This window comes from Bos indicus, chromosome 4, assembly GCF_029378745.1.
Source record: "Bos indicus isolate NIAB-ARS_2022 breed Sahiwal x Tharparkar chromosome 4, NIAB-ARS_B.indTharparkar_mat_pri_1.0, whole genome shotgun sequence".
In the NCBI taxonomy this organism is placed as follows: Eukaryota; Metazoa; Chordata; class Mammalia; order Artiodactyla; family Bovidae; genus Bos; species Bos indicus.
In genome coordinates, this window is record NC_091763.1 from 105,196,985 (window position 1) to 105,213,979 (window position 16,995).

Consider the following 16,995-nt stretch of genomic DNA (forward strand, 5'->3'; position numbering starts at 1 on the left):
GAAGAACAAATTACAATATTATATTAAGGTCTAACTCAGAGTGAAAACAGTAGAAATTATGAAGTACTAGAAACTTTTTACAAAGAAACAGTATATCCTTCTGAAGTATTCAGCAATAAAGGTTTATTTTTGTCTTTAGAGCAAGTAATAGACAATAATGAGAAAGGATCTCCAGTGGGCTGTCAGGGAGGTGGTAGAGTCAGAACCAGTTACTTAGTAAGATACCTGGTATAACTTTCATTTTTCTTCTTTGCTTTGTACTTCTGTACTTGAATTCTACCTTGGCCCAGACCTGCTTCCCACCAGTTAAGACTTGAAATTTTGCCGTCTTAGGGATTTCCCTATTCTGCTTCTTTTTATTGACTATCTTCTCCCATCCTGATGGAGCAGTGGCAGCTGTGATTAGTCCCCATTGTAACCCCTTGCATCTTATCTGTGAGTCTGAACTCTGTCTCACCCATTGTCTTCTCTTTAGAACTGATAGAGTGGAAGCTTGGGTTTTGAAGTTAGATGGATATAAATTCTGAACTTGTAATTTATTAACACTTTGACTTAATTTTTCTGAATCTTGGCTTTCTCATCTATAGACATGGGAATATTTAATTCCTACTTAGTTTCTGAGAACTAAGAACAATATGTGTGGAAGTGGCAAATATTAGGCACTTAGTAAACATTAATTATGTTTCTTTTCTTGTACCAGTTGATGCTACTGAGTTATCATTCAGGGTTGCAAAGAAAGGAAGCAGCTAGAGTATGAGATTTATTTTTTATGTGTATAGAGATATGAAGGTTAATTGGTAACACAAAGATTTTTCATTAATAAGCTTTAGATGGTTGGGAAGAACCCCTGGAGAAGGGAAAGGCTACCCAATCCAGTATTCTCACCTGGAGAATTCCATGGATTGAATCGTCCATGGGGTCCCAGAGAGTTGGACACGACTGAGTGACTTTCATTTCACTTAAAAGGAAAAATGATTATATTCTGAAAACTAAAGACAAACTTCCTTTGTGACAGACTGCATCCTTTTTGGTTGCAATAAACCTAGCCATATCTTATAGAGAAAAGAAAAGTTACTTACCTGTAGTAAGTGAATGAAGTGGGTGTTTTATTATAATTTAGCTTACTTTTATTAAGTAACGGTCCACTTTTTTTAAACTTTTTATTTTGTATTGTAGTATAGTTGATTAAAAATGTGATAGTTTCAGGTAAACAGCAGAGGGACTCAGCCCTATATATATACATGTTTCTATTCTCCCCCAAAATGTGGAAAATTCTTAAAGAGATGGGAATACCAGACCACCTGACCTGTCTCCTGAGAAATCTTTATGCAGGTCAAGAAGCAGCAGTTAGAACTGGACATAGAACAACAGACTGGTTCCAAATCAGGAAAGGAGTACGTCAAGGCTGTATATTGTCACCCTGCTTATTTAACTTATATGCAGAGTGCATCATGTGAAATACCGGGCTAGATGAAGCACAAGCTGGAATCAAGATTGCTGGGAGAAATATCAATAACCTCAGATACACAGATGGCACCACACTTATGGCAGAAAGTGAAGAAGAACTAAAGAGCCTTGATGAAAATGAAAGAGGAGAGTGAAAAAGTTAGCTTAAAACTCAATGTTCAGAAAACTAAGATCATGGCATGCAGTCCCATCACTTCATGGCAAATAGATGGGGAAACAATGGAAACAGTGACAGACTTTATTTTTGGGGGGCTCCAAAATCACTGCAGATGGTGAGTGCAGCCATGAAATTAAAAGATGCTTACTCCTTGGAAGAAAAACTGTGACCAATCTAGACAGCATATTAAAAAGCAGAGACATTACTTTGCCAACAAAGGTCTGTCTAGTCAAAGCTATGGTTTTTCCAGTTGTCATGTATGGATGTGAGCGTTGAACTATAAAGAAAGCTGAGCACTGGAGAATCAATGCTTTTGAACATCGATTCAAAGGTGGTATTGAAGAAGACTCTTGAGAGTCCCTTGGACTGCAGGGAGATCCAACTAGTCCATCCTAAAGGAAATCAGTCCTGAATATTCATTGGAAGGACTGATGCTGAAGCTGAAACTCCCAATATTTGGCCACTTGATATGAAGAGCTGACTCATTGGAGAAGACCCTGATTCTGGGAATGATTGAAGGCAGGAAGAGAAGGGGACAACAGAGGATGAGATGGTTGGATGGCTTCACCAACTCAGTGGACATGAGTTTGGGCAAGCTCCGGCAGTTGGTGATGGACAGGGAAGCCTGGTGTGCTGCAGTCCATGGGGTCGCAAAGAGCTGGACACGACTGAGTGACCGAACTGAATCTCCTCCAAACCCATCTCCCATTTAGGCTGGCACATAACATTGAGCAGAGTTCCCTGTGCTGTTACAGTAGGTCTTTGTTGCTTATCCATTTTAATTGTAACAATGAGTACATGTCGATCCCAAATTCCCTAACTATCCCTTCCCCCATTCCTCCCCTGTGGCAACCTTAAGTTTCTTCTCTGAGTCTGTGAATCTGTTTCTGTTTTATAAGTAAATTCGTTGGTGTCATTCTTTTTAGATTCATGCAGCTTTATTGTTGTTTACGGTGGGGTTGCTGCGATTCATGGGGTCGCAAAGAGTCAGACACAACCGAGCACCTGAACTGAGCTGATGGTGGGGTTGTCAATACGAAATCTTGGAAGAACCTTGGCTTCCTCAGGGTAGACACCAGAAGTAAATTCTTTTGGAATGAAAGAATATATGTGTTCACTAACTCAATAGAAGGACACTTACTGAAAACTTTTCTTTGTTCCTTTTTAGGTGTTTGGCAATCAACTTATTCCTCCCAATGCGCAAGTGAAGAAGGCAACTGTGTTTCTCAACCCTGCAGCTTGCAAAGGGTAGTTCAGTCTGTGCTTTGTTACAAATTCAGTTTTTCCAGGGGCAAAGAGTCACGGTGTCAGGCAGCTGGTTGGAGTCTGTGAAACTGGAAGCACTGGGTTCATTGCTCTTGTAGCCATAAGATTCAATTGTATTGTAGAAATCACGGTTTAAGGGGATATAACTGTAAAGCTCACTGATGCTTAGCCAACTTGTCTAATTGAATTTTAATAATTATTGCAGAATTAGCTCACTCAAATCAGTCTTATCTGCTTGGTCCTAGTCACCTTGGGAATAGCTTCTGCTGCCGTGATATGAGATGTTCAGAGATGGCCAAGAATATTGTGGCCTTGTGAGGTCAGAAACATTCTTCCGCCAAGCAGTGAATGTAGAGTTAGGTCTTGGAGGTCAGCCGGGAGGACGCTCAGTCTTCCCGACTAAGGAAATGACGCGTGGCGGTGGGGGACTGTGGTTAGAGATAGGAGGGCGGACTTAGGCCCCTTGCTATGTCACTGTTCTAACAGTCCTGGAGGGGTCATGTGAGGCAGTTGTGAGAATTAACATGTGAGGATTAGCTGGGACCTTGGTTGATAGTCATGTGTTCATTTATTGTAACAAATGTACGATATTGGTGCAGAATGTTGAAAGGGAGGGAGACTGTGTGTTGTGGGATAGGGGGGCAGATCAGGGAGGGGGTTATGTGAGAACTCTGTATTGTCTACTCTTTTTTACTGTGAACTTGGGCTTCCCTGGTGGCTCAGAGGATAAAGCGTCTGCCTGCAATGTGGAAGACCTGGGTTTGATCCCTGGGTTGGGAAGATCGTCTAGAGAAGGAAATGGCATCCCACTCCAGTACTCTTGCCTGGAAAATACCATGGACAGAGGAGCCTGGCAGGCTACAGTCTTAATTTTTTAAAAAGTACCGTAAGCAAAATAAAAAACTTTTTCTTTAATACTATTAGTTGGGAACAACTCATTCAGTTGAAAAGGATTTTTGATAGTTTCTAGAAGAAATCATTTAAAATTTAAAATTACGATTGTTTTTTGTTTATTTACGGCTTTGCTGGGTCTTTGCTGCTGTGCACGGAGGCTTTCTCTAGTTGCAGTGAGCAGGGGCTACTCATTGTTGCAGTGCTTGGGCTTGTCATTGTGGTGGCTTCTCTTGTTGCAGAGCACAGGCTCAAGGGTGTATGGGCTTCAGCAGTTGCGACACTCAGGCCCAGTAGCTGTGGTGCATGGCCTTAGCTGCTCAGCAGCGTGTGGAGTCTTCCTGGACCAGGGATCGAACCCGTGTCCCCTGCATCAGCAGGCAGATTCCCATCGCACTCTACCACCAGGGAAGTCCTAAAATTATTATTTTTTAAATAGTAAGAATTGGTGGGGGAGGGGGAGAGTGATACCTTTTATTCTTTCTGAGCCCTGATTGAGAATCAGAAAATTAATTAATATGTATTAGATTGGATTCTGTAAGGTCAAAGTCAAATGGCATTAAGATAATGAGAACAAGAAAAAGCATAGTTGGGAGCGGCTCTTAAGTGGTACGTTAGACGTTGTCTGGAAGGAAAAGCAGGAGTTCTGAAATAAGTTTCTCTCATCTTTTCTAGGGAGGTGGTGAGTGTGGGTTCACAGATGTGAGGACTAGCCCTGCCTTATTTCTTTTGAATTTAGCAGTTTGAGATACTTACTATGGACTGCCTAAATCGACTTCATTGCTCTACCTAATTGAATCATATTTGCCCACCTTTGTTGCAGCCACTTCCTGCTGCCCTAAACATACTTAGCATAAGCCCTTATGACCGTTCTTGTGTAATATTTACTTATATATATTTATTTGCTTGGCTGCATAGGGTCTTAGTTGTGGCATGTGGGATCTTAGTTCCCCAACCAGGGATTGAACCTGCGTCCCCAGCATTACTTCAGTATTCTGGGCTGGAGAATTCCATGGGCTGTGTCGTCCATGGGGTCGCAAAGAGTCGGACACAACTGAGCGACTTTCACTTTCACTTTCCCCGGCACTGCAAGGTGGATTCTTATCCACTGGACCACCAGGGACTTCCCTCATTCTTGTTTAAACCAGCACTAAACAAAAATACCAACAACGGTTCTAACAGAACACAATCAAAATACCCAAGATAGCTAAATAGTCACTGTTGGCTTTTGGGAGAAGCCGGCAGGGAACTGGGTGTGAGTTTGAGTCTGGAGGATCAGGTCTGTTTCCTCTCTTCTGCTCTGTGATGCTGTGGGTGTTGCTTTTTAGCTTCTTAACTCCTCAATTTATACACATCTGTAAAATGGTAAAATAATGGCACATACCTTATAAAAATTACCATGTAATCCTTCAGGATTAAATGAGATAACGCCTCTAAAGTCTTTTGCATTCCTTCCATTTCATAGTTACCATTCGATTAAAGAAATATAAGCTGCTGTCCTTGTTGTTACGGACCTGTAGTGTTAGTCACTCTGTCGTGTCCAACTCTTTGCAACCCCATGGACTGTAGCCCACCAGGATCCTCTGTCCATGGGATTTTTCAGGTGTGGATACTGGACTGGGTTGCCATTTCCTCCTACAGGGATCTTCCCGACCCAGGGATCGAACTCAAGTCTCCTGCGTCTTCTACACTGGCAGGGTTTGATCCCTGGGTTGATCCCTGCATCTTCTACATTGGCAGACGGGTTCTTTACCCACTGAGCCACCGGGGAAGCCCTTACTGACCTGTAGGCTGAGTTCAAAAGGTTCTTTACTTGACTCTCCACCCTTGGACCTCTCCTTCTGTCCGAACTAATGTAACTGTTCCAGGTCCTATTCCTCTAGAGACCTAGTAAGTTAGTAACTTGCCAATTCTGATGATCTATATGGCAATTGTTTAAGCTATAATCAGTCATTTTGAATTTTTACATCTAAGAGATATTTGCATTTTTAAACAATGACACTTCTTTTAAAAGCAGTTTTAGGTTCTGCTTACACTTTTACATGGAAATGTATTTGTGATTTTAAAGGTGAAGTTCTTGTTGAAAAATATGATACCTTTATCTGCAGACGAGAGTAAGGAAAATCTTTCTAAAGTCATGGTCCGCTTTGACAAGGTGAATCCTGCATGCTTCTAGGAAGCAGTCACTCTGAAATCGCTTTTGCTACTTAATTGTACTATTTTTGTCATCTTGGCTTTGCCCTGACACATAATTTATAATTTATCATGTAGCTATTTCATTATGTAGTACTGGTTTAAAACTACATTAGAGCTTTAGGAAATAAGATAACTGTGTTTAGCATTAATACATAATACATTAAGGAGTAATTATTTTTTGTGTGTGCAGGAACCTGGAAATTGCTGTAGTATAGAAAGTTTTTATTTGACTCTGGTGCTATCTCACCCTTAATTATATAATAAATAATACATTTCGTACTGGTAACACTTGTTTTTCAATCTTTTATATGGAACATTAGAAGGAAAAAAAATGTCTTCACTTTCATCTTCGAGATTGTCTGTACCTGTGGCATCACATAAATATGTGAATAAAGGCCCAAATGTTCAGATATTTTTTTCTTTTTTTTAAATTATAGTTGAGTTACAGTATTGTGTTAGGTTCAGATGTACAGCAGAATGATTCAGTTATATATACATATATATTTTTTCAGATCCTTTTCCATTATTGATTATTATAATACATTGAATATAGTTCCTTGTGCTATACAGTAAATCTTTGTTGGGACTTCCTTGGCCGTCCAGTGATTAAGATGCCATACTTCCAATGCAGGAGGCTCGGTTTCAATCCCTGGTCAGGGAACTAAGATCCCACGTGCTGCTTGGCAAAAAAAAAAAAAAAACAATTAACTGGTAAATCTTCTTTGTTTATCTAATTTATATATAATAGTGTGTGTATCTGTTAATCCCATACTCCTAATTTATCCCTCCCCACTTTGGTAGCCATAAGTTTATTTTCTATGTTTGTGAGTTTATTTCTGTTTTTAAAATAATTTTTTTTTACATGCCACATGTAAGTAATATTATATAAAATTTTTCTCGTTCTTTCTGACTTATTTCACTTAGTGTGATGATCTCTAGGTCCATCCATGTTGTTGCAGATGACAACATTTCATTCTTTTTTATGGCTGAGTAATATTCCACTGTGTGTGTGTGTGTGTGTGTGTGTGTGTGTGTGTGTGTGTGTGTGTGTGTGTGTGTGTGTGTGTGTGTATGCCTGTGTGTGCCTGCATATGTGTGTGTGTACACACCACATCTTTATCCATTCATCTATCGATGGACACTTTGGTTGCTTCCAGGTTTTAGCTATTGTAAATTGTGCTGCTGTGAACATTAGGGTGCATGTATGTATCCTTTCAAATTAGAGTTTGCATCTTTTTCGAATATATGTTATGCCCAGGTGTGGGATTACTGTATCATATGGTAGCTCTGTTTTCAGTTTTTTAAGGAACCTCCATACTGTTCTCCATGGTGGCTGAACCAATTTGCATCCCCACCAACAGTGTAAGAGGGTTCCCTTCTCTCCACACACTCTCCAGAATTTATTGTTTGTAGATTTTTTTGATGATGCCATTTGACTGTGTGTGAGGTGATACCTCATTGTACTTTTGCAAATGTTATTTCCTAAGCTAGCTCAGAGGAGCCCACAGGTGTGTTATAAGTGATTAATACAGCCACTTGAGACTTCGCCAGAGTCCTGCCTCCCAGAGACAGATCTGATCCACTTCCACCTGACCTTTCTTACTAGCCTGTTAATGAAAGCAGTCCTGCAAGAAGGAGTGTTTACAGTATCACCAGCTCAGCCTTTTATTGTTGGTCTAAGCCCCAGAAATGGTGATTTGGGAAGGAGGAGTTTCCATTTAGCCTTTCCCATTCATTCTAATAAGCATTCGGAGCCGTAGAAGTGGAGCCGTAGAAGTGGGAGGATCGGTTTGTTTCATTTGCTTATTACCTGCCTAGGTGGGCCCTTGGCTCAAGCTATTCTTTTGTCTGTTGTGAAAATTTGCTCAAGTTTCTCAATTTCTGTTTTCGTTCATAATCAGAAACGTTTTATGTTTTGTATTCCATGTGGTAGTTACTTCTTTTTAAAGAACGTTGAATTTGGTCTGTGCATAACTTTGCATGTTCCTCATTCACTACTTTTGCATCTCTTTCTAGTATAAAATATTCTTAAGAAATTCAAAGCATGCCTCACTGATAAGAAAAATAATCTTTTTGATAGAGGACTGGGTAAGTGTGAAAGTAAAAGATGTTTGGTGTTGATTGTTTTGAAAGTAATAGTTTTTGTTTCTGTTTTGTGATACGATAGTTGAAAATATTTGAGTAAAAGACGTCAGCTGATTGGTATGTTTAACATTTATTCAACCTTGAGACTCTGTGATTGGGAACTTTCTGCAGCTTCTGTATCCCTTGATTTCTAGGCTCTTGTTTTTGAATCTTGACCTGAATTGGACAAGGGTCACTACTAGAATGATGTGTATGATACTTTTAAAACACACAAACTCTCCTAAGAGAGTTTTATTTCTGTTGTTATCGGATACCACAATTGTCTCATTTCCTTTTCCTCACAATATACCTGTCTACATTTGGAATGGATTATTCATTCATTCATAAGTGCATTAATGTACCAGGTGCTTACTGAATAACCTTCTAAGTATACCACTCATAATGCTAAAGGCCATAGGACTCAAGGACTAATAAGGTTAGGTGTGTGTTTTTGCAAGGCTTCCAGTCTAGTCCTGAAGACTGTCTTGGGAACCACTATTCATCATAGAAGGTAAAAGTCCCTGTGAGAGGTGTGGACCATGTGCCAGGGCTACCCTGAGAAGCACATGACTGGGAGTTTTAGAAAGTGACAGTGAGAGTCTCTCCGTTGTGACCGGCTCTTTGCTACCCCATGAACTATACAGTCCAGGGAATTCTCCAGGCCAGAATACTGGAGTGGATAGCCTTTCCCTTCTCCAGGAGATCTTCCCAACCCAGGGATGGAACCCAGGTCTCCTGCATTGCAGGTAGATTCTGTACCAGCTGAGCCACCAGGGAGGCCCCTTGGAGTTTTAGACAAGCTACCAAATATCCCATAGTAAGATTAGGTAATTTAGAACTTCTCCCTTTCCCAGCAGAAATTCTGCCTCCATGGAAAAGAATTTTGCTCTTTCTCCAGGGATTTCACTACAGGGGTAAAACTCAAGAAATGGAGATACTCCTAGTATTTGAAATTGTTAAAAATGATGTCTCTTTCCTTCAAAGGTTGTGTTCACTGAGTCAGAATTAAGCAATACTCTCTTTGGTTCAATCTGTTCTCTCAGACCACATGAAAAATGTTAAATACATTCTCAGTCCACCAGTGGACTATAAGAAGTCCCTTGAGGGCTTGTTACATTTTACCTGAATCACACGTTTGTTTGTCTGCCTTGTCCTCTTGTTTGTCCCGCTCCTATGTGTCTAGCACACAGTAGAAGGTCGGTAGTGCTTGTTGACTGAATCAGACGTTGTTGCTAGACTGGAGCCATATCTAGTGTACACTTTCCCCTGGGGGAGCTAGAATGTGAACTGTAAGCATCCCATATGGATACGGGCAAGCTCCTGGGGGCTCTAGAGTGAGAGAGTTTGTGTTTCTACCCAGAGAAACCCATTCATTACTCATCATTAGCTTCCTGGGTTGAACAAATAGAGGAAGCCTTTGTGCGCTAGGCTGTTCCTCGTCCTATTCTAGAGAAGATAGTTGGGCTTTTTATTTTCCCTCCTGAGCACTCCTGTTAAAATATTTGTATTTTTTCCTTTGTTTACAGCAAAGCCAGGACTCTATTTGAAAAAAATGCTGCCCCGATTTTACACTTATCTGGCATGGATGTTACTATCGTTAAGGTGAGAATTGCTCTAGAGTGTTAATTTTATCCAAGCCACCCCTCCTTATATCCTGTTCTCTTTACTTCTTAGCAGAAATCGTTTATCACGTAAGGAGGTAAGAACAGAATAATCAACGTTGTGTTCTTCTTCTGATAATTAATACAATTATATTGTTTTTCCCAACCACTCTCAGCTTTTCATTTTCAGAATAGGATTAAATGGAGCCATGAACCTGGTTCCTTTCCTCTGAAAGATAGGACTTGGAACTCTTGTCTCTTAGAAGATGAAAAGTTGTTATAGCTGTAAGAATTCTTCTGACTCTTTAAAAAAACAAAAAACTTCAAGTTTGAGTAATTAATTTCTTGGCAGACAGGTAAACATTTTCTTTCTGATAAGGAATTACCTCTGGTGAGGAATTTTAAGTGGTAAAGCTTTAGAATTTTCAAGATTTGGATATGAAGAAAGGGGGTCAGAAATAAATGAGAGGGAATGTGTACTTCAGAAGATGCCTCAAGGCCCCACTTTGTTGACTTTAAGTGCTTTGTGTATGGTGTGTATATAGGTGTATGTATTTGGTAAAAATCACTGTGTCACCTGTTTTTAAGTCTGTGGTTTACTGATTTTTAATATTAGACACTTTCATTGAATCTTAGAGGTTGGATGGGCATTTAGTCCAATTGACCATGCAGTGCTGAATCGCACCTTGTCTGAGACAGGGTCTTCCAGTTGTCTGCCTCCAGGGGTGGGAGAGAGGGGAACACTGGCGCTTATTTTAGCACCTGTAATGTATACTGCAGACTCTAGTATAAGAGAGCTGAGAATGGTCATTTAAGACTGATACTATTTATCCCTGGAATGTTTGGTTGAACTCAAAAGTAGAACCACCTGGGCCTGACTGGAGCTTTCTTTGAAGGGAAATTTTTTTGTATGTGTGTATTAAGTTTCTTTAGTGCCTGTAGAAGTACATCAAGATGTTCCATTAGTATTAGTAAGGTTAAAAATTTTAAAGGAATTTCTGCATTTCGTCTTAAGTTTTCAAATTAATAGGCATCACGTTGTTCATAAAATCTTCTTTTAAATTTCTGTACCATATGAAATAAATCATTGGCATGCTCAATATTGTTTTATTGTTTATCCATACCATCTTTTTTTTGCCTCCCAGTCATGTGAGGGCTGTGTCAATTTAATCTTGCCAAGAACCATTTTTTGGCCTGTTGATCCCTTTGTTTGTTTGTTTCACTGTTTCCTTCATTCTCCTTTCTTTGGATTTTTTTTTTTCTGCTTCTGCTGTTCTGACATTTTAACTTGAATATTCATTTCATTAATTTTCACCCTTCTTTCCTAGTGTTTGGTGCTTCAGCTACATCCTAGAAGTTTTGATATATTTTCATTATCATTCAGTTCTAAATATTTTCTAATTTTCATCATGATTTTTATTTGACCTGTGAGTTAGTCATGTTTTAAAATTTTCAAATCTAAAACTTTTCCCCATCTTTCTGTTAATGATTTCTGATTTAATTGTGCTATAGTCAAAGAATGTAGTGTATATAATTCCAGTATTTTAAGGTTGGTTGAAATTTGTTTTATGGCCTCGCCATGTGGTTTGTTTTCATAAATGTTTTATGTATGCCTGAAAAGAACGTGTATCAGTTATTGGGTACCATGTTCTATATATGCCCAGTAAGTCAAGTCTGTTAATTGTGTAGTTCAAAACTTATAATGTCCTTACTGTTTTCTTCTGTTTTAACTATAGATTATTCAGAAAGAGGTGTTAGAAATATCCCACTGGATAGATTTGTCTATTTCTCAATGTAGTTTTATCCACTTTTGCTCTTTTATATTTTAAGACTATGTCAGTAGATGATTCACATTTCAAATTATTTCAATTTTCTTGCATTTTGAACCCGTCATAATGCATAACCCTTTAGCATTAATGCTGCCTTTTAGTGTGGTCTATTTTATTTAGGGTTATTAGTTAACCATACTAGCTTACTTTGGTTAGTTTTTGCCGGGTATAATTTTTACTTATCTTTTTAATTTTAAGAAAGTCCAACTTACCAATTTTTTCTTTTAGGGTTGCTTTTGATGATTTATTTAAAGACTCATCACCAAACCCAGGATCATCTAGATCCTCAACTATGTTATTTTCTAGCGATTTTATAGTTTTTTATTTGCATTTAGATCTGTGATCCATTTTGAGTTAATTTTTATGAAAGGTATAAAATTTGAGTTTTTTGCATCCTTAGGCCACTCTTTCTCCTTTCTCTTTGGTGCATTTAGAATTTTCCTCTTAAGGTTAGAGCCTCAAATATATCATCCGTATTAATGTACTCTTTTAAATTATGGTCTGTTAAATATGTCAGTGTCTTTTGAAATTTTGGTTCTTTCATTCCTGTACTCATTCCTATTTTTCACTTTTTCTTGCAAATATTTGAGTACCCCAGGTGGCCCAGTGGTAAAGAATCCACGTGCCAACTCATCAGATGTGGGTTTGATCCGTGGGTCGGGAAGATCCCCTGGAAAAGAGAATGGCAACCCACTCCAGTATTCTTGCCTGGGAGATCCCATGGACAGAAGAACCTCGTGGGCTGCAGTCCATGGGGTCACAAAGAGTCAGACACTACTTAGCAACTAAACAACCACAGCACCTCCTATAAAGTAAACTCTGTTCTAGGTATTGAGGATACAGTCTGAACAAAACATTTTCCCTGTCTGCCCTCAGAGAAATTCTAAAGTGGGAAAAGAAGGGATGCACATGATAAACGTATATAAAAAAACTTAAGATTTGTCAGGTGGTGGTGAGTGCCAAGAGGAAAAGTCAAGAAGGATAAGAAAAGTAATGGGGGTGTTAGTTTAGTCCAGGAAGCCAAAGAAGGCTGGTCTTATAAGATGCCCTTTGAAAGAGACCTGGAGGAAATGTGAGTCATGCAGGTGGGCGAGGGAGAGGATCCAGGGCCAGCATGCTGCACGTTCAGAGGCTCTTCAGAGTATTTGTGGGTGTTTGAGGAAGAGTTAGAAGGCCAGTGTAGTTAGAGGAGGATGAGCAAGGAGAGACAGGCAGAGAGGATGAGGTTGGAGAAGTCAGGAAGGGCAAAATTGTCAGGTTTGTGTCACTTATATATTCAGTAAATGACCTTTCCTCTCCTTGTTGATCAAGTGTTATGCAGGAAAAGGCTGAATGGAGAGCCCTAAAAAAATGTCATCAGGAATCTGCCTACAATTTGATGTTCCTCCCCTGGGGGCATGTTACTTAGAGCATAGATGTTCACTTGGTAATCAGTTCACCCATTTGTATCCCAGAGTATTGTTCCCATTTATCTCCACCTTGTTCCCAAGGATATTATCAAATAGCTTGCCAGGTGCCTTGCTGAGGACCAGATAGAATGTCTGTTTGGATTCCCATATCTTCTTATCTAGTAATCTGTCAAAGATGAGAATAGTCTGAGAGCCTTGTTCTTGGAGAACCCTTGCAGATTACCAGTGGTCACCTATTTCGGGATGTTTACAAAGCCTCCTTTTAAATTAGGATCAACATATATTATTTTTTTTTTTTAATGAAATATTTGGATTGATTGAGCTCAACCACTAGAGGGCAACAATTTAATCAACCATGGGTATGTAATGAAACCAACATAAAAATCCGAAGGGACAGGGTTCAGAGAGCTTCAGGGCTGGTGAACCTGTGGAGATCTGAGAAGTGGTGTACCAGAGGGCATGGGATGCCCCTCTCCACACAGTTTGCCCCGGGTACCTCTTCATTTGTTCATCTAAATCCTTTCTAATAAGCTGTTAAGTGTGAAAAAAGATGTGTTTGCAAATGTATAACTACAAAGCCAGTCTTTGAGTTTTTCAGGATAGAAGTAGAACCGTACTTCATGAGATGAGAGGATGTTAGTGTAGGGACTTCATTTTCTTTTCTGTGTTGACTATGGCTGGGTGCTTTAGCCCATCTGAAACCTCAAGTCTCTTAATTTTTGCCTATTAGTTTGGCTAGTAAAATGTCCACAGGAGATATTGTTTCCTTATTATTAATTGCATTACCTTTACATCTATTAAAATCCAGTATTTGGTTTTAGTCGCTCTGTCGTGTCCAACTCTATGCAACCCCATGGACTGTAGCCCACCAGGCTCCTCTATCCATGGAATTTTCCAGGCAGGAATACTGGAGCAGATTGCCATTTCCTTCTTCAGGAGATCCTCCCGACCCAGAGATTGAATCTGCGTCTGTTGCGTTGGCAGGCGGGTTCTTTACCAGCTGAGCCACTGGGGAAGCCGTTATTTACACAGTACCAGTTAAGAACAGGTACCTTACTGTTTGCTTTGCACGAGAAATCTCTTACCCTTTCTTCTAGTACACATGATTTCATTGATAAGGAAATTAAGATCTTGAGGGTTTAAAGCCACTCAGCTAAAAATAGAGTTGGGGTTTAATCTGGGTCTCTTGGGCTCTCAAATCTGTGCTCTTTTCATTATATCTGTTTCTCCTTATTTGCGTATACATTTGACTTCTTGCTTTCAGATGAAAGTCATTGGATAAATGAATAGTAAAATCTGCACTGGACTGAAAATGAGTCCCCTGATTGGCTAACTGTAACTGAGACACATCAGTTTGAGTGTGAATTTTATTTTTAAAGCAAGGAGCTGACTAGATGGTTTCTGAGGTCCCTTCCAGCTCTAAACATATAAAACTATAAAAACCATAACTAGTTGCTTTAGCAGATATTTAGTTTTTCATATGCATCAATTATGAATTTAAGAAAAGATTCAGTGTAAAACTGTAAAGAAACTTCTACATGTTTAGACCTTTGGCCTTGCAGCTCTAGGGATGATACATTTACCAAAGGCTTTCTTTGTATTGCAGACAGATTATGAGGGCCAGGCCAAGAAACTCCTGGAACTGATGGAAAACACAGATGTGATCATTGTTGCTGGAGGTGACGGGACTTTGCAAGAGGTATGGCCACTTTTCTGTCTGGAGCCATTTTGAAAATGAGGAAAATAGAAGTGAGATCTTAGAGCGGGGGCATAAAGTGATTATCGTTTAAGGAAATGATTTCTTGGTAATCCATTCTTTCTAGGATTGTTTTCTCTGTGAAGCAAGCATAGCATTACATTTTTCCTTTTATTTCATTGTTTTGTATAAATTCTGAACCCAGCACATAGAAAGGTTTTTGTTCTATCAAATTGAAGGTAGATAAAGTGGAATAAAACGGTACAGAATGGTGCTGGGTGTGAAATGCTTTTTACATTTTAACGACTCTTCTGCAGTAGCCCTATTTATTATGGAATTGTAGTTTCAATTATGGGAAGGTTTCTTGTAAAACTTAAATAGTGATTCCCTTTTTAAAAGAAGGCCTGTGTCCATTCTCACATCATTTCCATCCTAGGCAGTGTTACCTCCCAATGGTGCCTTTAGAGGCAGAGGTTCCATGTTCCAGTGTGTGTCCTGCCTTTGTTCTGCAGTCCCTTTTCCATATTGCTTGCCTGGGACAGTAAGCATATTGCCCTGGGAGTGCTCTTCTCTTCCAGGGCAGTAGACCAGGCCCTTCATTGTGTGTTGGAAGCCCCTGAAGAGCCCCGTGCAGGGCCCCTCCCTCCCAGTCGCCCGGCCTGTGTAGACGCTGCCTCCGGACCTCATTTCTTGCCTTTTGCCTCTGCCTCTGGTTTCCTGGTGTTTGTGGGTCAAGAGCTCCCAGCAGGCAGGGCATTGTCCTGTGTTTAATTTAGCAACCATGTGAGCCTTAGTAAGCTGCTTCTTTAAAAAGGCTGTGCTAATGATCTTGTAATTGTTTTTATGGCTTTTTAATGAAGTGTGAAGAAAACAGATAGCATGCCAGCAAAGAATGAAGTGGGCCACAGCAGAGCCCCATTTCATCCCAAAGTTCAGGGCGGCAGGAGATGGCGGAGAAGATTGGCGTCGGCCTTGACTTCACAAAATGTTTTTAAGAAAGATAACCAAATTGTGTATCTGGTATAATCTAGTCATAAAACTATGCCCTGATTAAAAAAAAAAGGAATTGGAGAGAAATGTAACAGAATGTAAACAACTCACTAATGATGTCTGGTGGGTTAATGAGGAAGTATTTTTTCTTCAGGTATTTTTTACAGTTTTTACAAGACTTGTGCGTTATAGTTTATAAGTGAAAAGTAAATTATATAAAAATTAAAATTAAAAATGTCTTTTTATAGAGGGAACACAATTCCCCTTGTCTTTGTATTCATCGATAAGAAACTTTTATTGAGAGCAGGCTTCTGAGTGACCCATCTTATCGAACTTAAAACATAATTTTGCTAATATAATGTGGAGGTTTCATAATTATTTTATCTTAGTCTTTATAGTCCTATTGATCCCAGGTGAAGAATAAAACCTAATTTAGCTCTGATCTTATTGGAGAATGGTTTGTGTTTTAAGAACCAATACATCTTTTGACATAGTTTCTAGGAAGAAAACAGGAACAAGTTTGTGGTCCATGAAAATTGAATCCAATTATTTTATGATAAAGGAACTACAAGGTGTTTATAATAATTTTTTTTAAACATTTTTAGGTTATTACTGGAGTTCTTCGAAGAGAAGATGAGGTGAGCTTTAAAATAAGAATAATTGCATTTTGACTTTTACTTTACTCCTCTTTCTTTATTCCTCCCTTCCTCACTCCCTCCCTACTTTCCTCCCTATTTCATGTTTTAAGGTGGGAACAAGTTTTGCTTCCTTGGATTTTAGAAAGTAAAATCTGCCTGTCATAGAACACTTTTATTAACCCGTGGCGGACTTTTCCTGCTTTGGGAATCTAGAATATCCAATGTTGTTTTTTTTTTTTTTAACCAAGAGTTGTTTAAACTATAAAATTTCCTTATAAAATCTTTTTCTCAAAGGATTCTTTCATTAATAAACCGTGATATATTCATATTTTGGAAGCCACACAACAGTTAAAATGAATGAACTAGACTTACAAACATCTACGTGGTAAATCTAAAAAATATTCAATAAAAAAGTCAGGTTGCCAAAGCATGTTATGCATTTCTCCAAAGTTTTAAAATTCAGAGAACAAAGATACTGTTGATGGAAGCATCAACTGTGTAGTCAAAGGATAATAACGTGGATGGAAAGGAATTGTACCAAGTCTATGATGATGGATGGCTGGTTTCCTTTGGGGGAAGGGAAAGAGGAAGAGGGTGAGAAGGGAGTTGAACTGCATCTGCATCAAGTTCTCTCTTAAAACTCTGAAGTAAATATGGCAAAATGTAATATTTGCCAAATCTGAGTCTTAGTTACATGGGTGTTGTGAGATTATTTTATCCACTTTTCTACA

At 39.1% G+C, this 16,995-nt stretch overlaps 1 protein-coding gene across 2 annotated transcripts in view; it reads left to right on the top strand.

The window, feature by feature from the left end:
• Nucleotides 1-16,995, top strand: part of AGK (acylglycerol kinase) — a 100,636-nt gene that overhangs the window by 36,314 nt on the left and 47,327 nt on the right. For both annotated transcript variants that reach the window (XM_019959198.2, XM_070788273.1), the window contains exons 4-7: nt 2,793-2,872; nt 9,628-9,703; nt 14,547-14,639; nt 16,232-16,264. In XM_019959198.2, coding sequence (XP_019814757.2) covers nt 2,793-2,872; nt 9,628-9,703; nt 14,547-14,639; nt 16,232-16,264 — 282 coding nt within the window. The remainder of the gene's footprint in view (nt 1-2,792; nt 2,873-9,627; nt 9,704-14,546; nt 14,640-16,231; nt 16,265-16,995) is intronic.